The sequence below is a fragment of the Diadema antillarum genome, unplaced genomic scaffold, assembly GCF_040938485.1.
Source record: "Diadema antillarum isolate AM-2024a unplaced genomic scaffold, OU_Dant_1.0 seq00000474_RagTag, whole genome shotgun sequence".
Lineage (NCBI taxonomy): Eukaryota > Metazoa > Echinodermata > Echinoidea > Diadematoida > Diadematidae > Diadema > Diadema antillarum.
The window spans coordinates 131,963-154,690 of record NW_027271441.1 but is presented as its reverse complement, the minus strand read 5'-3'; the positions used below and the strand labels follow the sequence as shown (position 1 = coordinate 154,690).

At 37.6% G+C, this 22,728-nt stretch overlaps 1 protein-coding gene across 2 annotated transcripts in view; it reads left to right on the top strand.

The window, feature by feature from the left end:
- Positions 1-16,838, top strand: part of LOC139733385 (uncharacterized) — a 72,005-nt gene extending 55,167 nt beyond the window's left edge. The window contains exons 6-8 of one of the 2 annotated variants that reach the window (XM_071644215.1): positions 8,075-8,182; positions 10,667-10,714; positions 16,314-16,838. In XM_071644215.1, coding sequence (XP_071500316.1) covers positions 8,075-8,182; positions 10,667-10,714; positions 16,314-16,354 — 197 coding nt within the window. In that variant the 3' untranslated portion in view covers positions 16,355-16,838. The remainder of the gene's footprint in view (positions 1-8,074; positions 8,183-10,666; positions 10,715-16,313) is intronic. The other variant, XR_011711082.1, reaches the window with a different exon arrangement.
- Positions 16,839-22,728: the final 5,890 nt, after the last annotated feature.

Genomic DNA, 22,728 nt, shown 5'->3' with positions numbered 1-22,728 from the left:
TGGTTTGTGGGCAGCTTGAAACACAGTTCTCACAGGGGATAAAGAAGAGACAGAAATAGACAGAGGAAGGGTTACATTGTGACTGGGAAGACGTCTGAGATTCAAGATCGAGCCGACGGAAGAAAAAAAGAGAAAAAAAGGACGAGTAAACTGCGGCAGCCATGAGTGGAAATCGCCGTTGGGGGTTTAACGGGTGCAATGGCTACGTGTATGGCCTGGGTAGCTTGCACTCAACAGGTAGGTGCTGGGAGAGTTGCCACCAGTGGGACTTGGTATTGCACATCGGGTATAGAAGAGGAGCAGCCGCTGTTGTTGTAGGGTTTTCTGATTAGTGCATCTTGTAATTCCAAATGAGACATATAGAGTACAGTCCACCTTGCCTATTAGTCGAATCTATTTGGACTGAAGAAAAAGCTTGGAATTAGAGAAAATTCGACTTATGAGGGATTAAAATCAATAGAATATTGTATATGCCTAATATTTCGCGAGGTTTTTATTTTTGTGAATTTCGCGAGTCAGCTCCTATTCGCGAAATTAAAAACACGCCAAAATATTGACTTTAATGCCGATATGAATGTGACGTGCACATACATACCTTTCTCCGTTAAGGACAGGACTCCACAATCGCAAATTCAACCCCTCGCGAAATTGTCAGAAAGTCCCGATTTGCGAAAATTTAGACTCGCGAAATATATGGTGTATACAGTATAAAGAGAAGAGGATTTTAAAAGACCTCTGACTTAGGCGATTATTCGACTTATGCAAGGTTGACTGTTTATGTTGATGCATTCAAATGCATGTTGTATTGTAAATATCAAATTGTAATTCAGCCCATCGATATCCTGTTGAGCAGTGCAAAATGAACACTACTTGAATTTTGTAGGTTTGTAAATTTTCAAGTAACGTCAGTCATTTCCGTATGTACCGATATTAAAAGGAAAAGTGGTGTTTAAGTGGTACTCATACATCGTGGTCCATGAATAGAAGTTTGTGGTGAGTTTTGCTTTCCAAAACTTGAGCAGTCATCTTCCTCAATGAGTCTGCTCAGCTTCCTCCAAAATTACATCCAAAGGTAGACACTGTTTTGTCAGACTAAAAATGTTATTTATTGTATAGATTTACAAGTTGTATTAATTTGGTTTAAAAACAGTGAACTGTACAAATGTTTGCCATAACGGGGTTGGGGGAGGGCTTCCAAAATGAGAAGAAATGATAATGTAATGGGGTAAGCAAGCCTCCCCGAGTGTGGCTGAAATTGACATCACCATAAAAGACAGCTCAACCAAACCAAATAGGTCTATAGCTTGTTACTTACAGATGAAGATTTATGTAGATTATTATGGCTTGTGATTGAGGAACCCTAACGGCACTGTGTAAAGCAATATCTGGAAATTTATACATTATTATTTAGAAAAGTGGACAAGCATTTCCGGGCTGTTTAATACCACCCAATATTTGAGATTTTGCTTTGATTTTGAAATTGTGTTGTGAGTATTTTCGTTTGTTTGTTTGTTTGTTTGTTTGTTTGGTTTGTGTGTGTGTGTGTGTGTGCTGTGAAATTCCATTTTGGCAATCAAACCGTAAAAGATGACAATAACCTGCCAGCTTGGCAACCACATCTACTGATGGTGGGCTGATATGTCGGCACATTTTTTTTTTTTGAAACTGCATCATCACATGTAGGTTGATTTGGAGTGACTTGCCACTTTCTTTTTCTATTTGGAGTATCTTGCCTTATGAGGAAATGCTTTTGTAAACTGCTAAAGGAAAGAATTGAATCTTTGTAATATACTTTTACTTTGAGTCATTTCCACTCTCTCTCTCTCTATTTGAGGAAACTCTTCATAGAGAAGAAAGTGAAATAAAAGTTCATAGCCACAATCCAAGGGGCTTTACCCTAGTGTTGGGCTTGATACAGAACTAGTACTTTATAAAGAAGCTGTAACAGTGCCGGTCGTAAAGGGACTATACAGTACTGGTGGAGGTGGGGATTCAGGTTTATAACATTCTTAACTGAGATAATGAGAAACCTCCTATGAAATATGAAAGAGCATGCAATTTTAAGAAGGATTCAACGTTTATTTGATGAAAATTGGTTTTCAAATGGCTGAGATATCCAAAAAAGTGATAATAATAAAAGGCGACAGGCCACGCCTTTTATTAGGATCTCTTTGTTTCACCTTGTTCTTGGATTCCGATATCTCAGCCATTTCAAATCCGATTTTCATCAAATAAACTTTTGATACCCATTAGAATTGCATGCTCTTTGACATCTCATAGAGTGATTTCTGAATATCTCGCAAAACGTTAAAAGCTAAATCCTCACCTCAACCAGAACTGTACATACCCTTTAATGATTGGTTGTGTAATTCTGCTGCAAACATGTCCACAAGTAGACAATGAAGCAAGTTTACACAAAAACATATACGCAAGAGAAGATATCAGGTTGTCTGGAAACAAGAAAAGAAAAGAATGAGTGAGTCAAAGCCTTGTAATGGAATAAGGCTGTGTTATTTTGTTTGGCCTCTTTTCCCAGCATTTTTTAGCCCTCTGATCTTGTTAACCTGTTGAGGATGGGCTGATTTTGCTACAATGTGTGTTTCCCATGGACACCTGCCTGAGTATACTCGGGACTCGTCCTCAACGGGTTAATGTACACTGTAAATATGAATCTTTTCATACATATACTGTAGACCCTTACGCTAATAGACATTTACACAATCCAACGATTATCCGACGTTATTGAATTGACAGTAGGTGTACAGGAACCATGTCTAACCCAGGAAGTTCTCTTTTCGTTGAGACGTGAGATGTAATATTCGACATATCATTTCATGCACATAAATATATTTCTTCAGTGAATCGTTTTGCCATGGTTATCAACCTCATAACATCACACAGTTTGTACGGATGTCAAGTTGATTGCCATTGTGCCCCAAACTTCCTGCCCCTAATTACTGGAGCAGGGGGCTACTGGGCTTAAGTCGACTTAGCCCGGCCGAATATGAGTTTGATTAATCATCGCACGCGCCACAACGACTGTCGCCATGCCACTGCAATGCGATGATTTGTGATCCATTCCCGAAAATCTGCTCACACTGTTCCAACTGTTCCTGTTCTTCACACACACACACACACACACACACACACACACACACACACACACGCACACACACACACCCTCTACTGACCTGTGATGAATCTCTTTCTGGAAATGTCACAAGTAATTTTGTCCAGGACTGAGTCAAAACCTTTCACAGAGAGTAGTTTCACAATTATTTTTGCATACAAGCATACAGTGTTGGTGAAAATTTGCAAGAATCTTCAGTCTATTGAAGGAGGCAGACTTAATCTGAAGAAGAAGAAGAAATTTGATACTATTCAAGACAGTTCACTTGCATTTGCTTTGCAGTATTATGCTACAACAGTATGTGGTCATTTATTAATTACAAACACTAGGTTTTGCCTTTGCTTTTTCTCCGATTTAATTTTGCGTACATGTATGTTGTTGTGAGATCTGCTTTATTGCAAAAATGACTTTACAAACATAAATACCCAAATTCAAGAAGATTGTTCAAATCCAAATCATAGTTTATGCAAATTTCTTCTGCAGAAATACAATTGACGATTGCGTACGCAGACAGACGTCCAGTAGCAAATGCGCATTGATACGCGCATACCAAAAGTACGCCCATTTCACGCTTATTTTAGACTATGGTCTAAATTTGTACCATTGTAGGTTTAAACCACCTTCGTGAATTCGGGCCACAGTGTATGTCACTTGTCAATGTGTTACCCTCAGAGCATTAAAGTTGAGCAAAAAACAAACAAACAAAACCAAACAAACCAATGTAAGTTGATTTGACTGAAAAGGTTTATTCTTAAAATAAAAAAAAAAACAAAATAAAACAAAACATATGAGTTTTATAATTCACCTTCATCCCCCAAAGACATGAAAGACCTAAAGCAGTTTGAAATTAACAAATTTCTTTTTTATAAGAAACATGCTTGCATGTCCCTCGTAACAAGTTTTACCAAAATCGTAAAATGTACAATTGGCAACTTTATCAGTCCACATGCAATATCGTCATATACATGTATGATGTGCAGTATACAAAGTCTACTCATGATGGACAGAGGTTTCTCCAAAATCAATATTTCACCTCAGTGTAGGCCTATTCAGTGTGATATAAACTGGTAATCCATGCGTTAAAGGTCATACCCTTTGTGTTGCAGTGAACTGTGTAATAGCTCTTTTTGTTCCTTTTTCTCTATAACACAGAAACGTCAGCCTTTAATAGGTGTGGAGCCATGGCTCGACAATGCCGATAAATGAAAATTCCTTTTACTGGTAGTCAGTGGAGTGGAAAGCTTCATATATAGATGCGTTCTTCCCAACCCCACATCTGTTTGCAAATTTTGATAAAGGAGACTGTATCAAGTACACTAGCACACAGATTTGCTCAAAGCAAACTATTTTATCATGCAGTCCTTTAAATAGTCACATTAGCTGGTATGAAATTAACCAGGAAACTTCCCATGATATGAATTAGAGTTGCAATTTCTTCTTTCAAAATGAGGACAACAAATTGATGGTACTACATTTGTGGATTGGACTGGATTTTTAAACTGTGGTGTGATGACATTTGCTCATATCTTGTAAACAAATATAATCAGAGTTTTCAAGTGTATTGTTGTTGTGGGGTTTTTTTTTCTTTCTTTTTGGGGGCATAATAGCATATTATAAAGGTTTTCCAAAATTGTGAAAATTCTGAGAGGAATTTATGCTGTTTGAGTATATAAATGTCCCCTGATGTTTTTTGTTTTTTAGCTTCAATTAATATGATGTTTATTTTTTGCAATAAGTTACAATCCAATGATTTCATTTCTTTAGTCTGAATGTCATGTCCAAAACTTTATATCCTTTTTAAATCCCATGATCTTGAGCTTGAATGGATGTGTGTTACTGCATGAAATATCTACATTTGTATAAAGCTATTGATCTGCACAGTTTATTTCACCAAACCATAGAACAGTCGCAACTGGACAAAATGGTATCCCATTACCATTACTATGTTTAGTTGTGCTGTAGTGTAAAGGCAGCTGGTGTAGTCCAGATACTATCCTGTCATCTCTTTGATATTCATTGTAATTTCCATAGGGTTATTTTTAGTGGCATTCATGATCCCTGTAGTCACTGGGGTAAGACCTTTTCTCTTTTTTTTTTCAATCGAACTGTTACAGTTGTCCTTTGATCTTGAAGGTTCGTTAGGGCTCACCCCTATGTTATCATAATCTTTCTTTCTTCACTGTTTGTTTTATGGAAGCTTTTGTGAGTTTCTGTTGGGCTGGCAGATAAAAAGAGCAAGTAATTGAGGTTCTTCGCATGGATGTGATTTGCCTTAGTTTTGATAAGGGCAGTTCCAGCGTTACGGACATTACATTTCAGACAAAATTTGCAACTTCAAAAGGTCATTAAGATAACAAAATATTTTCATTCTGAACTCATACAATGGAATCACTCACATATGAGGCTAAATCATAAACAGTAAAAATTTCAATCCATTTCACCACATCATATGGCACTTACTGCATAAAATGTTGGCCGTTACGGACATTACATTTTTTGGACATGACTTTTTGCATGCCTATACAATCATTGAAAAGTCTGTGAGTTTAAGCACATGATTAGACCAATGTAGGAATAAATTGATAGGTAAAGAAATGTTTAAAGAAAATAAAATCAAATTCAGTGAAACAGATGGCACATGTACCTCCTATAGCCATAATTGTGGTGTTACGGACATTACATTCTAAGCGTTACGGACATTACAGATTTGTCCACTTTCATCAAGTGGCAGGAGTCACATGCAAATATTAATATTTTTTATCCTTTTCACTTGGATGGTAATCAATACACATTGGACAATGCTACTATAGCCCTTTCAGGAGATCTTTTATTTCAGGAGTTGCCAATTTGAGGACTATTTGGTCAGTATGGACCCCTACTTTAACAATTTGTTGACTTTTCTATCATATTGGAATTTAATCAACTTATTTAATGCCTGCAATAAAGTTGTGATCTATAAATAACATACAGCTCAGCCTTTTGACTTTCTAATATGATATTCAAACTTTTAATTACTCAAAATGTAATTTTAAAGAAATGTTACGGACATTACACGTTTTATTCACATCTACATAGCCATCACTGAGCATAACTCTGCACGAATAAACAATTTTTATTTTAATCAAAACTAATGCATAATCAAAATCAAATAAAATAATGGTTCAACAAATGCTCAGTATGTATTTTTACACAATGAATGTTTAGTTTTACTTTCTTTTTCCCCCAACAGTTTGTTGAAGTACATCAGTCTTTTCCAGGGTCAGAAAAGTCTGTTTTGGAGAACATTGTTTATTCTGCTTCCAAATCAATCACCTTGGAAGCAAGAAAGGTGTTCTTGACCAATTGTTGGAGAGGGTCTAATACTAATGATTCCATCCTGTTCTAAAAATGGCTCTCCTTCACTACACTCAAGGAAATATTCATGGATCCTTGTCTTTTCAAAATTTCATAATCGATGGACTGTCCTCATTACATAAAGTCCAACCTCAGTTATCCAGCAATCACTTTTCTGGATTGCTCTATTATCCAGATAGGGACAGGCACATTATTTTTTTTTTTTTGCATAATTCGGTGCAAAATATGACTAAAAGTACATATCACTTTTTAATTCTTTACAAGATAATTGTGATTCAGGACATAAATGTTCGCTATGGTACAACATTATATTTCTAACAACCAAAATACTGTTGCTAGAAGGAATAATGAGGAAGTGTATTTCATTCACATTCAATTTGATTTCCACATTATTGAATAACAAAACATGAAATTTTCATGTACATTATAATATTGAATAGTCAATAATGTCCTACACAATTTGCCTACAAGTGTCATGCGTGGGCTTATCTCCCTTAACCAGCAATATCATTTTATCCAGATGGCTACCGTTCAGGACATGGTTAGAACTTGAGGTTGGACTGTACAGTATTTCTAGTCAGACCACAACTGATCATACATTGTGTAAAAGGCCTTGTCCAGAGATGTTTTTGACTGTTTCTCTTCTTTAACATTGTTTTAACATACATTCTTGCCATCATAGTATAATTACTCAACTTGATATGCTGTTGCTGTAAAGATAGCTTGCATCCATGTACACATATTTGATGGGAGAAATAAGTAGACACAAGAAATAAGATTGTAGAGGAATGCAGAAGATTAGTCAAAACCTTGTTTAAACATTGCACTTGTTGCTGAGTAAAGTCCCAAATCAATTTTCATGCAAGGGCTAGGGCATTCATTGTAACAGATATCAATATTGTAGGGTAGAATCCAAGCTATTCCTAATAATCATATGTAGCTAATACTTTTGCCACAAATGTGTAATGTCCGTAACGCATTGGTTATGTAATGTCCGTAACGCTTTTTAAAAGGAATTATGCAGGTTCCCGAAAAACTGTGGGGACATGTTGTGTGATATCACATTTTAGCTTTGCATTTGAATTTAGAACAAAATTAGCCCAAAACACAGTGAGTTACAAGAACTTTTACATCTAAAACGTTACGGACATTACACTTTGAAAGAGGTGAAAATTCAAAAAATTGAAATGCTCATCTTTTAAAAAAGAATTAGTTTCTTTCAATACCAAGGAGGATGATGTGAAAATGAGTCATCAGCTTTATCACAGCATAAAAATGGTTGCCTGAAAGTCATTTTATAGGGAAAATTTCTACTTCAGAAGAATTACATACAAATTATACTGAATTTTTCTGCAATGTCTTACAAAAAACACACAATTTCAATACCTAAAAAATTACATTTTTTCCAAATTGTACCAAATTTTTTCATTATATCAGTTTGATATGACCCTTCCTGAATACTTTCCAGGGTAAAACAAAGTTGTTCCTTGATTTTCATTTTTCCACCCTCGGGTAACATTTTTCACGGAATTGCCCATAACAGTAATTAATATATCTCTGTGTTTTCCCGTCACCATTCTTGTACAACAGATAACTTTGAGGGGCGGTTCAACTTCCACCCACAAACTCGCTTTCCCGATCCTCCTCCCTTCAAGAAGACCCAAAAGACGTACCCGAGCAAGCAGCAGAACAGGCAAAGTGAGTATCCGTCCCACGAGGTAAAAATATAAATAAATGGGTGGAGAAAAAAAAAGGCATTCAATTCTTTATATGTAGGTACAAATTTCTCTGTCAATGCTAGCAAACCTGTCATGTACAGACTGCCTTCAAGGAACCAAGGAAACGGCCAGTGTAGGCAGGATATATGGTAATGTAAGGGCGTCTGTGCACGTCAATCGTCCTACAGGAAATTGAATGTAGTGATCTGTGCATCTGTGTTATCACCAAAGTAGGTCTAACTGTTTCTGCACTACAAGCCAACATCAAAGGTCTCCATACAAATTTGCTCTCCTCAAAGGTGTATTTTGTCTTCTCCACATCACAGGTATTTCAGAGCTTCATCAGCACAAAATGTGCAAATGAACCCTGTCTGTTCAGCAGTGAACACTCATTTCCGTATCAGTGAATATTTTATGAAGAGTTTTATCTCTTCTTGTGAAGTTGAGATATAAAAGCTGCTTTAAAAACAAAGAGAAAAGTAAGGAAATTCGAGATATTTGTAATCATAGCTTCAAGAATATTCCTTGTTATGTTACAAGTGAGATATCACTGGAAAAATTTTGTTTTGCTCTACACGTTGTATCTCATGATGGACTTGCTTTAAGAAGTGCAAAAATGATGTTTAGCCCATTTGCGATGAAACTCTTTATATAGTCTTGCCCAGAGGCACAACTATGTGTACTGCATGGACTTAAATAAGGAACCTTAAGAATAAGATTGACATTTTGTGGGCACACATATTGATCCACAGTGATTCCTGAGTGAATACTTGAAGCCAACATGAGCAAATGTTTGGAAGCAGAGGCATCGTAGGCCTGAAACAACTTGGGTATTTTGATGGAGGGGTACCATTGCCAACACTATATTTGTTTGTTTGGTCAAGTTTACATTTATTAGTTTGAAAGTGGTTTTTTTTTTTTTTTTTTTTTTTGGGGGGGGGGGGGGGGGGGAGATGGAGGAAGGATGCCCTGATGGTCACCTTCTAATAATGCAGCACATTGGACAAATCTTCACCAGCCACATGTATCTCCCTATCCCTCGTTTAGTCAGGTGGAGTACTTAACCATAGGTGCTGCTGCTACTATTTTGGAGAGCTGCATTAATAGCCACCTGTGGGAAGTGAAAGAACTGTGATACCCCTGCTCCATCATCATGATCCCTTTGGGAAGAGTGCAGAAGGATGCCCTGTCTCATTCATATGCTTCCACATTGTAGCTGATCCAATGTCAAGACTGTGGAAGCATATTACAGCTTACAGCTGCACACCTCTGTTAAGGTTTAGATCCGAAATAGAATGTTCAAAACCACAGATGACAAGACCCCCTCCCCCCCCCCCCCCCCCCCAAAAAAAAAGGAAACAGAAAAAGAGACAGTATATAAGGTAGAGTACTGAAGCAGGGTGGAGCACACTTCCAAGATTGAATCCTTATGCATGCTTTACATTTAATTTCACACTACAGTAGAGAGAGGGAAAAAATGCCTGTTTGAAAAAAGAAGGGAAATTTTATTCAAATTACTACAGAAGGGTACATTTAAATGATAATTCTTTTTCCTGTTTGTATATTTATATGATATTTCAATACAAGCTCCTTATGGCTCATCCAAAATGACTAGCAATAGTTTTCAAACACCATCAGTCAGGTTTGTTGTCATATGAATAAAGAAACAAATTTCATAAAGAAGTCACTGAAATCATTAGTTTTCTTCTTCCCCTGCTACTCTGAGTAGCCATTATTTTTTGATGCATTACCAAGCAAAACTGATAACTCTTTAAGGGGTCTCCTACATTTGACAGTGCACTCTTTTCATCTTTAATGTACAATCGTTGCCATCCAAATTTAGATATTTGAAAAAGTCTGTGGTTAAAACAGCCTAATTTTGGATTTGCCCTATGATTCAGACTTTCTGGAGTACTCTTTCAAAATGTAGCTTGACATCAATCGAATGGAATCGATGTAATATTTTCTTCTTTTTTTTTCTTTTTTTTTTTAATAGTGCAATCGATGGTTGTGACATGATTTTTCATAGTGGTATATTATGCTTCTTTCATATTGCAATTTGATTCATGTTTACCATGACTAATGATTGAGGGAACATAATGTGAAGTCACAAGAAATACCTCCATTGAACAGTTTTGTTTTCCCACTGTTTTAAAAATGCTAAAGATGGTTTCATCTTCAGAGTGTACAGAAATCTTTTGTTATTGCTACCAACACTGTGCTCTTTGAGAGTTTTAGAGGGAAGACACTTGTTCTTCTGATGTTTATACCAAGGTAAAGCCAATTCCAGGGTATACCATAGTAGTTCTTATGTCTCTCCTCTGGTAATACTTCACCAATTAATGTTTCTTCACTGCCCTCCCTGCCCCTTTTCTCTGCTTCTCCCTGCCATGCCCACCACCCCCCCCCCCCCATCACCACCACCACCCATGCAATCTCAATATCCACCCCTCCCCAACATTAGACTCTGCCATGTACTTTACGTCAGAGCAAGTGAACGCACATTCCAATGGTGAGTGTCCCCTCCCCGTGTCCCCCCCCCCCCTTGCATGGGTTGCCGAACGCCTGTACAGATCCCAGAGAAACGCATGTGGAAGTGTATCGTGAGAATGAGAATAATATCTGTTTGAAGGGAATGCTATGGTTGAGACCCCATTCATCCTTTCTGTTACCAGGGAAACGGCACAGGATACCATTATCAACTAACATTCCACACTCCAGTCTACGTAGAAGAAAAAAAAACACAATTTAGAGGCAGTCAAAACAAACTTAAAGCATTTCATGATCTTCGAGTACATCTTGGATTATGGAAACAGGCTCATGTTTTCTAAATGTAAATAGAAAATAAAAATTAACATGGTTTCATTTCCCTATTGAGCAACTTCCAGCTTGTTACCAGACTCACCATTTAAGTGAGACTGCCAGAAAAACATTTACATACTGTTGTGTGATTCCCTTTGTTTTGGGGTTTTTGGGGGGGCAATATTACAACGAATTTGAGTCACTGTTACAAGTCTGTCATGTCATGGCATGGGAGAGTTCATTTTGTTGGATTCCAATAGAAATTCAATGCCATGGGTATTTCAGTTCCTAGTTTGATTGTGTAAGTTGTGCTTGAATTTTGTTGCATCGTGATTTCTAATCAAAACTTTCTTGCATTGTGTGTTTTTTTAAATTTCAGGTGTATTTCGTTAGGTGAATATGGTACATTTTCATGGTCTCTCATTTTTCTTTTGTTCATGTTTTTGCATGTAGTTTGCAGTTTAATGTTATGATATGATACGTTAGCATTCTTTCTTTGCCGTCTAATGTAAAACCAGGACATTTTTGTGCATGAAACTTCCGCAAAGTTCATAAGGAGCCATGCTTAGCAAAAGTAGAATTCACACAAAAGTTTTTGTCTACATAATCCAGCACATGTACTCTCTACTCATGATTTTTTTTTTTATGGTTGGCAACTTGCGAAAGTTTCATGCTGTGAATGTTTCTGGTTTTACAGGATTTGAGGATGCTGCATGTCTTCTTTTATCTCATAAGCTTTTGACAATAACTCGCACATTTTTCAGTTTTACTCAGATAACCAAAGTAATTTCGATATAGCTAGAAGTCTGTTATTGGTTGCATATGATACCAGCATCTGAGGAAGATCATGAAAGAGTTTGTTTAGTGGTGATAAGGATCTTGTCGAATCGCCACTGCTTCATTTAACACCATATTTGGGATTGGTTAAAGGGGACGATGACTCAATGCAGCAATATTACTGTAGTAGAACACATCAGTGCAGTTTTAGGAAAACTGGACATTTCGTTCAAAAGTTATGAATTCTGAAATTTTAGTGCGACTATCGCTGGATGAGAGGATTATAAATGTATGTGACATCACTGCAGAATAACAATATGTAGAAAAAGATATTAAAAGAGAATTCCACAAAATTTGAAATACCTTCCTTTGATATATTGGTGACATATATTAAGGGTAATGTTATTCCCTCTGCTTTCTGAAAGAGGTAAACCAATTGCTCTTTCATCATGCTAGAAAAAGTTAGATTATACAGAATTCTCTACGTATTTTCTTTGTATTGTTGTTTTGCTGTGACATCTCAAATTTTGGCAATCTTCTCATCCAGCGATGGCATCACTTTGTCACTCCCACTTTAAAAATTCACAACTATTGAATGGATCATCCAATTTTCCTCAACCTTCACTGATGTGCTCTACTATTAAATATTGCTGCATTCACTGAACTGACATATTTTGTGAAGTGCCCCATTTAATGTTGATTTTAATACATATATTATGACATTTGTCATAATCCTATGAGTTTATATTATACTGATTATGAGTTCTTGTGTATGATAGTCTAATGATGTGAGAAAAAAAAAACTCAGATCATCTAGAATACTGCACTGTTTCATGTCTTCATTTGTTCATTGATTCATTTTGTTTCTTACAATTGATCGAGACAATATCCTCTTAAGCGGTATTATTATTGTTATCATTATTATTATTATTATTATTCAATTTTATTATTATTATTATCATTATTATTATTATTATTATTATTATTATTATTATTATTGTTATTGTTATTATTATTATTATTGTTATTATTTAATTTTATTAGTATTATTATTATTATTTGTTTGGTTCCCTTAAAACTGATATTTTGTTAGGAAAGGATGTACCCTCCTTTGTTTTCGTTGGCAACAGGTCCTATGTTCAATACTAATGCGGAATGCCTTGAACTTAAAATGCAACTCCACACTATCGTCACATTGACTTTAACAAATGGAGTAAAATCGGACGTACAGAATCATTGGAGTTTTACCAAAATCGGACTTAAATTGAGAAATATGTGGAATCTGAAAGTTCCACGCTTTCACCAAATACATACAAATTGGAAAAGACTGTGATGCCATAACGTCACAAGTCACAACTTTCCCAGTCCCAGTACTTGATTGTACACAAAAGTATTGAAATCAATAATTTTACGTTGAAGGGGAAATTGAATGCAGATTTGTGTACTGTTCAATGGGAGAATATTTTAGGTGATGACATCATCACAACAGCAAGTTAAATGCATGGTCACTCCTCATTATACCTCTGTTTTTATGAAAACATTGGATGCTTGCAGTAATTCTGTTACTTTCTTTAATATGCTATGATTGATTTGTGTGAAAACTTCCACCATACTGGTATCTGATTTCAACCCTGTTTATTCGAGCCAATCGTGAGCGTGGTGTGGATTTACACTTTAAAGCCGAGCATGCGTACGCCATTGTCGGAAGTAACTGGCAACTCTCAACGGTGACTTTCTGTGCATGAAACAGTGGTATTGTTGGCAATACGTGCGATTTCGAGGAAGTGATAATTTTGTCGCTTCACAACTCTGTCACTCGCTGCCAGACAAAAGTTCACTGAATTTCCTTTTTTTGTACTGGAACGAGAATAAATTTTGTCTGTTACGACAAATGACTGCTTGTAGAGTTGGAGTAACTTGGCACTGAGGGCCCTATATGTGGGTGGGGAGAGTGGAGGCTGGCACTGTTGCTAAGTTATCAACCCAAAATATGATGCTCCCATGTCAAAGGAAGTGGGGAAGCTGTGAGTCAGTCATCTTTACCTCATTCACTTTGCATACAAAAGTTGTCACTAATACCACTGTTTAATAGCATATGAAACTCTGCATACCATTAAATGCTGTATTCGGGTCCGATTTAAAGGGATCTTATAGTTTTTGTTGAGACCTAATTTCAGGTTTCTAACATTTTTTGGTGAGATATTGAGAAACCTCTTATGAAATATGAAAGAGCATGTAATTCTATGAGGAATTCAACATTTATTTGATGAAAATTGGTTTTGAAATGGCTGAGATATCCAAAAAAGAGCGATTCTAATAAAGTGTGGGACCCACACTTTAATACGATCGCTTTGTTTTACTTTGTTTTTGGATGTTTCAGTCATTCCAAACCTGATTTTCATCAAATAAACTTTGAATTCCTCTTAAAATGGTATGCTCTGTACTATATCATAAGTGTTTTCTTGGTATCTCACAAAAAGTTAAAAGCCCAATTCTCATCTCCACCAATACTGTACTATCCCTTTAACTTTCTTTTTCTTACAAATCATTCTGTTTATTTAGTGTTACTCTATTGATCGAAGTTAACTTGAATGTGGAGAAGCAATTTTCTTTGAAAGATATTTTGTATCGTTAATCTGCTCAATTTTGAAATATTTGAGTATCCAGTCTGATTTGAGTTCAGAATTCACAAGTGTATTCAGAAAGCTAATCCCTACAGCACCTCACAGAGAAATGTATAGCACCAAATTTGTTGTTGTTAACCAATTTCTTCCCACAGATTCTACAACCTTTTGCAAACTGTGTTTTTTGCAAAGGTGGAAATACCATTTGTCATTTTTTTTAAAATCATTTTGTTTGTGTCTGTGTGGATGTGTGTATGTGCATATAGAAATACAAGGCAGGGGAAGAGAGCAAGAGAAAGAAAAATTGAGAGAAAGAAAGGAAGAGAGAGATATACAGACAGACAGACAGACAGAATGGGAGGGGAATGGTTCAGGGGAGTACAATGTAGATACCAATTAATAATTCTTTGTCTCCCCTTCTGCCCCCCCTCCCATCATGCCTTTGTACTGGGTCTAGGACAATTACCCCCTGGGCAATTACCCCGCACCCTTCCCCTGGCCCTTATCCTAATCCTAATCCTGAACCTAACCCTAACCCAAACTCCTAACCCTAAACCTAACCCTAACCCTAATCTTTACTCTAACCTTATCAACAACCAGTATTTGGCCGGGGGGGGGGGGGGGGGGGGGGGGGGGGGGGGTAATTGCCCTCTGGGGGTAATTGCCTGGATACGCTTTGTACCCCTCCACCACTCTTCATGTCCTCTCATACAATAGTAACAGACCGTGAGTTGGCCAAAAGTTTGCCACAAACTTGGCATTGGGTGACATTTAGGAATGGGCTTGAAAATCAATGTTAAAGGCTGCTAAGCATCTTGGTAAAAGCCACCAGGAACATGCATTGTAAACCTTTTGTGAGGATATCAGAGTGAACAACTAGGGTAAATTCTCTGCATGTGTGAAATGTCCAAAGTGTGTGAAATGCAAATTGAGGGTGAAATGAGGTAAGCAGCAAAATATTGATGAAATGCGTTAAAGCTAATGCTATAATTTCATTCTGTTTTCTTTTCTTTTTCTTTTTTTATATTTGCATTCTTATAGTCAACTGCAAGTTTTGAAACTTGTAACTTGCAATACCTTTGTCATTACTTTGGTTTGAAAAGACAAAGAAAGATGAAATAACAGGCATATCATTGTGCAAGTTTTAACAGTGTTGTACAAGTGCCAATTCAAAATCATCTGCTTGCCTCTTGAAAAGGCTAATAGACCATAAATCAAACGCGACATTGAAATATCAGCTCCCTCTACCCGCTGAAAGTTTCTTACCCCGTCATTGCTTGCCATGGTTAAAGCTGTCTTCAATTGAACACTACCATGAAAACGATATGAAATGATCCAACAGGTACACTGGCAAGAAGAAAGATTCCATTGACAGCGTAGTGCATAACCTGAGGTGGGATTCTTTAAATAGATGAGATGGGTGAGAACTTCCAAGTCTAAAAGTCATAAGTGCAACCTGCATGAGACAGCTGGAGTCATCTGTGCGAAGAATGGGTGTTGAATTCTTCAGAAGTATGTTTATTTGTAAGTTCACTTCATCATGTCACAAAGTGATCAGTAAAAAGTGCAGCTGACAGTAATCTGGAGTGAAGGTAGCGTTGGAAGTTCTTTCAATTTATTGGTTGTCGTCTGTTGCCATGGTGACTGCATTCATAGCATGCACTAGATACTGCCAAATGTTTATGAAACCGGGCAGAGGAGTTCTTGAGTAAGCATGAAGATGGTAGTATGGAATGTGTTGATAACCAGTCAAACATTAGTTGTCGCTTAAGGCATTCATTTATGTGAGTCAAATATGGGACTTAGAGTCCAATATGGGGTTCAAAAATTTTCCAGTGACATTTCAATCGTGTGACATATATCTCTGTTTCTCTCTCTCCTCCTCCTCCTCTCTCTCGCATCTTCAAGGTACAAGAAGAGGACAGCCGCCTGCCCCTCCCAGGCAATAGGAGAACTGGTTCTACCGACAGCCTTCCCTTGGTCCGATGCGATCGCTCGCGACGACTGGACCGCACAGCAGCTGTTGCACCCAGTTGCATTTTACCAAAACCGTGATTCCTACGATGCACTGGCAGCCACCTTCGAAAGAAAAACACCCTCTGTCAGTGCCACGTTTTTTCCGTCATTTGTTGCAGTCATCGTTAGCGGCAGGATGTCCTTGGTTGGTGGTGGTGGTGATGTTGTTCTGTGTGCGTTGTCGCATTTGCCGGGGATGCGGAACATAAATTGGATGAAGCGCGGAATCTTACCCTTTGCGTCCCTGTCAAGAGAGACGACTGACCCTCCCTGTCAGATACGAGGCCGATGAGCCTCGTCACCTTACGGCATTTGGTTCGAGGGCCAGAAGGTCATCATAGCAACTGAGAAGACGATGATGATGACCTTCTGGTTTTCCACCTCAGCCTGGAGCACTGTAACTTACGACCTTTTGACTTCCGATAAACATTTATACAGAGACAGAATATACCAGGGAGCATTTCTGTGTAATATCATGTTTCGTGTTTGTCAACAAAAAAAAAAGGCATAGATCAGTAAAGTGTATTTACTATCATTATAGTAACAATTGTTAGTGGTATTTTTGCTAATTCTTATCAGTATAATAATAGTAATAATTTTTGTTATTATTATTATCATTATTATATTTATTTCCTCCTGTCAGAACAGTTTATACTGATTTAATTTATTCATTTTTCCTTGAAAAAAAAAATCAGTCCTCTTATGGAAGTGACTTGTATTAAAAGTCAAGAGGAAAGTTTGTTGGCCCATCATGAGGATGGAACACATTTACAAAGGTTTGCTTCCACTGTAGCGGAGGATTTTTTTTTTCCCCCTCTAAAGTTCTCGCACTGACCAGGGTTGGGGAAAGAAGTTTGCATGTTTTTACTCGTGTGCTGTTGTATAGTGCATGAAGTGTAAAATATTCCATGTTTTCAGTCTTTGGGGAATATGCCTTACTGCTCTGAATACAAAATTTAGGGAGTCGGTCTTGTGTGTAGAAGGGCAACCTCTGTTGTCATTAATGTATACGCCGTAAATTTGTAGTGCCGTTTCTATTTTTTGCAAAGTTTGCGAGCGGATTGATATTTGGGATCTTAATATCACACCCAGAATATTATCTCCCATAACGGAAATGCCATGCATATCGCCTTGATGGTGGGAAATCATTCTAACTTCTTCTTGTGTATAGAGAATGCTTATTTCTTATTCTGTCACTGTGGTTATCAGTCACAAATTTAGCCACAAGAGAAGTCATTGTACTTGTGAAATATGTATAATGCATATATCTTGTGTCTACTGTATCTTTTACAAGCATGATATTTTGCAAATCAGGACTTATCAATTTCTCTTTGTTATTAAATTTGTGATTGATAACCACATTGGAGTCCAATACATATTCATTGGAGAGTAGAACATCTGAACATCAGGTCTTTCTTCTATATAAACATATTGTCTCTACCTTCCATGTTTTATGAACACTTTGTATGTAGCATTCACAGATGATATTATTACTCACCTACACGTAGCTGCGAATGGCATGAACATACCCAGAGAGCGCATTTGAATCGTGGCAGTTGTTTGACAGGGTAGTGCTATATCTAAATTCCAATCAGAGATGATGCTTTGTCAAGATGCAAGTCCAGCCCAAGACTTCTAGCTGAAGAGGGTAATAACTCATCCAGTATCATGCTCCATTGGACTCCAATATAGTATACTGTATATGCCATATATTTCACGAGTCTAAATTTTTGCGATTCGGGACTTCCCGACAATTTCGCGAGTGGTAAAATTCGCAATCATGGAGTCCTGTACTGAATGAAGAAATGTATACACGTATGTCACATTCATATTGGCATTGGAGTCAATATTTTCGTGTGTTTTTAATTTAGCGAATAGCAGCTGACTCGCGAAATTCGCAAATATAAAAACCTCACGAAATATTCGGCGTAAACAGTATACAATGGGATGTCACTTCTTATATTACGCGTCTTGGCCGTATCAAGTTCATGTGGAAGGATATTACTGTGATGCGAGGGCCCACCTAGTTGATATGTTACCAAGAGCCGTGTGGTATTTTGTGGCTGTCATAATTCAGTCAAGTCGGCTTCAAATGAGACAAAAAGTGTATGCACAGGAGTCAGGCAGAACTTCTCAGCTATTTTTGCAATTCTTCCTCGCCCCATATTCCACTCCACGTCTGCAACTATCTTTTCCATTCTCACACGCTCTCAGACAAGAGTATGGCTGAGAAAAGTTGAGCTAAAAAATAGTAATAAGACACACTTTAGATGACAATAATGTCCCTCCTTTTCCCCCTCTACTACCCATCCCCCTCCCCTCCCTCCTCCTGGCTACTTGCTTTAAAACTCTCAGGCTTTCCAGCAATGTTTTAGGAAACATCATATGAATGACAAAGAGAGATTCTATGCATGTTGGCCCAGGAGAGGCTTTCATATCTCTTCTTGCCAACCCAGCATTAACCTCACTGAAAGCATGGCCATGGGGGTCGCCTCCCCTCTGGCGGCCTGACGAGGCTGTCCAACAGTTCTTCCACTGGTTGTGAGATTAGAACACAACTCAAGTGCCCTTCCTTCCTCTAATTTGACACAAATTTCTGGCTTCATCATATTTCACAAACTTACATATTTTTACAGCAGTTTGCTGAGAAGCAATACGAGGAGACGCAAACTTTACATCAGATTACAGACGGACGGATTGCAAATGATTTAAGGGAACAGTATAAAGCCATTAAGAATTAAAATGTGTATGTTGTAGTCTCATTTATATCATGCACATGCAGCTTTGTAAGAACTCTTAAGACTGGTTAGCTCTGTGCCAGCTTACAAGTACAAGCTACCTTTAATGTGACTGTTTCTGTTGGTTGTGGACATTTTTCATGAATAGTTACATGAATATCAATAATGGTACAATGCTCTTTTATAGGTTCAACTTACTATGGATGAGAAGGGGTTAACAAAATGCCGCCATTACGTGGACAAGTGCTTCTTTATTTATGACTTGTTTTATATGGCTAGTATTCCTGGATGGTTCCTATTTGAATGAGAAAAAGAGCTATAGTATGCTTGGTAGAAAGAACACACAAGATTTCTTACTTCTTCTTCTTTTTTCAGCCTGTTTTTATAAATAAAATTGTCTGAAGGCTCCATAAAAAGACAAATGATGTTTATGGATTCAGATTGTTCAGTAAAGTAAAGATTATCAAAGCAGCCTGAATAGTCAGTTTTTATGGCAGGTTGAGTCTTGAAGTTTGGGGTAACTTTGATATGCTGATAATGACATCTTCTTCTTCTTTTTTTTCTTTGTTTGTTTTTTTGGTTTTTTTTAATCATTGAAAACACAGGGCTTTCCAATATTTGTGTTCATTTGTTGTTCATAAAATATGTGATTTGTGTGAATAGAATTGTTCATTGGTGTCACCCGGCGCTAATGTGATTTTCGTCATCATGTCTTCTGATGGTTTCGAAGGTATTGGCGTAAATGACGAAGGAAATGACTCAACTTTTATATGATCATATTTTTTCTAAGGTTTCTAGTATGATATTGTACATGTTTAAATGTAATGTTCAAGTTAACGTCTTTATACTATACTATATATCTTTACATTTTACATACATGTCTATGTGATGAGGATGATTTATGCGACGTACAGAAATACCCCAAGTTAGAAATATCTCTGTGGCTGCTGCAGAATTGACTTCTCTCTCTTTTTTTTTTTCTTTTTTCTCTTCTGAGTCTCACTGATAACACCAATAATGCCACAGTGCTGACGTAATGAACTTGCTAAGCATTAACGGTGGAGATAAAAAAGGCATAACATTCAGAAAACACTTCTCTTGAATGCGTGTAGCTTTAATCTTATTTACCTTGGGAGTATTTTGTTTCCAGTGCAGTACGATAATATGTTAGACGTAGCCCGTCACTTCCTACGAGTCTTGTGCGTTATTTAAGTCTGTGAAGGTGAAGAAAATATGTACATAGTTGATTCCTTTCGTGACCGACTCGAATTTCCATTTCTGTTAGTGATGTGTGTTATTTGTAGACTCTTCATAAATTCTGTGTACGTTAAATATTATTTTTCCATCAATTCATTTTTTTGATACGTAGCCAGAGTGCATTGTATGGACTTCTTTTGCCCTTTTACCATGATTAAACACAAAAATACCACCCAGAAGTGGAGAAGCAGAGCAAATCTGTGCTTTATCCTTTGCATCCAGGTTAACAAGAAAAGAAGAAAAGAAAAGCTATATGGGGAGATGAAGAGAGGGAATTCTTATAAGGAGTCCAATCTGGTTCACCATCAAAAACATGATAAAAACCCCTGAACAGCAGCAAAAAGCCTGTGAACAAGCCTAGTCAGATCTTCTGTGTATCATCGCCTTGGCTGGTTCTTGATAATATGAATGTACATAGGCATCCCCTTCCTCTCCCTGTCTTCTCCCTGCATTGGTCAATGTAACCTGCTGTAAAAAAAATTCAATCAAGACTGGTAATGAGAACAAATTGAGCTTCTTTGTTGGTTTTTGTTATTAGTGCCGTAATGTAGGGAAGTAGATGTGTCCATGGTCATGAGCGTTGCTCCAGTAGACCAGAGCGATAATTCAGATTTGTCTCCACACTCAGTATTCTGGAAGTTTCTCTGCTCGGGGAGTCCAAATCCAGATTAAGTTTGGACAGTGGCTTGAATCAAGACTACAACAGCAACATGTAAGTCATTAGCCAAAGACAGTGATCATGTAATTCGTAGAGGATTTCGCATTTTGACCGGGATTTAAGAAGGCATTTAAAATATGTTTCATGGCAACACCACTCTTAACGATGTAGGACCATGGCCCCCGATGTGACCTGTAAGCATCTTAGCTCTGCCCTGATGCTGTGTGTGCTTAAGTCGCATGACTGCACTTTGTATATCATATGCTGTTTGAGTTTTTAAGTCTATAATTCCTTCCCATTTAGAGTATACATGTCTTGTATATATAACATTTTTTTAACAGTAAAAAGTAATAATGGATAGAGAAAGGGAGAGAGAGAGAGAGAGAGAGGGAGAGAAGATGGGGAGAGGAAGACACCGCTACAGACAGACAAACATTGTGTGTGAGTGGGAGAACATTAAAATTTACTGGCCTTATGTATTATTTAAGTCTTTGAAATACACGAAGATGTTAGAGGTAGAATGTATGAAAGAGAACGTGCTCTTCCAATAAGCCACGTTTGCAACCAAACGAACCTCTTGTTAAACCTTCTGTAAATTAGTGGTATCGTGGTGTCGGCGCTCAGTTTTTCGTGTGCGTCGCACAGCTCCCGATGCGGTGGCACATTGCCCGTCAGCGGTACAATACCGGACAAGTGATGGGTGGGTGTTAATTGCCCCCTACACAACCTGCGCTGGGAGGCTACTGCTAACCATTGCTCAGTATCACAAGGGAATTTGAATTTTATGCTCAATGCTTATTCATATTGCATGAATATCAGGAACATCCATATTTTCTTTTATTTAAAACACTTGTAAATCCCTCTGTACTTTAGTTTTTTTTTTGTGGGGGGGGGGGATCCTTTAATTCCCTCTTCTGTGCTTTATTCTATTATGGCACAAATGACTCTTAACAGTTTGTCCCTTATTGTCACTTGAGTTATTCTCCGAGTTCATTTACACAATTTGTGGAAAATTAATAACCAAGACCCCTCTCTGGACTATCACATGATCACAGAGAGAGAAAAAAGATGTACCAGGATCATACGAAGAGTTAGGATCATGCATCCAGTGCACGTTACCATGATAAATCACTCGGGCTTCATTCCGGGAAGTCTATTGCCTCTTTCATAGAACAGGTGTCATATGCACGCTGCTACAAGGAATCAGAGGCCGCCCTAGGAACCCCACCCTGGAAACCCCGCCCTTGGCACCCCGTCCCTTAATAGCAAGTACTTTTACATCCTCATACGACTATATTTTGCTTTTTTAACTGTTGATTAAACCTCGGACAGCTGCTGTTTTTGAAATACCATTAAACATCTAATAATTGCCAGTGGTATTGATATGATCACACCCATGCACTTTTAGCATGGCATATTATACTATTCACAAATGCATATGAGCACTTTAATTAAGGAGATCAGTTCAAAGAAGAGCCGATAATCACCCCCATTATACTCTATTCACTGCTCCTGGCAAATTTCTACCTGCGTTCTGTCCGCGAGTGTAAACAAGGGTCAGGCGATGGACCAAACTGTCCGTTTGCGTGATTGCAATGGACACTTTGCATCAAGTGTTATCACCATCCATTTTTATACTCCAGAATCACATGAT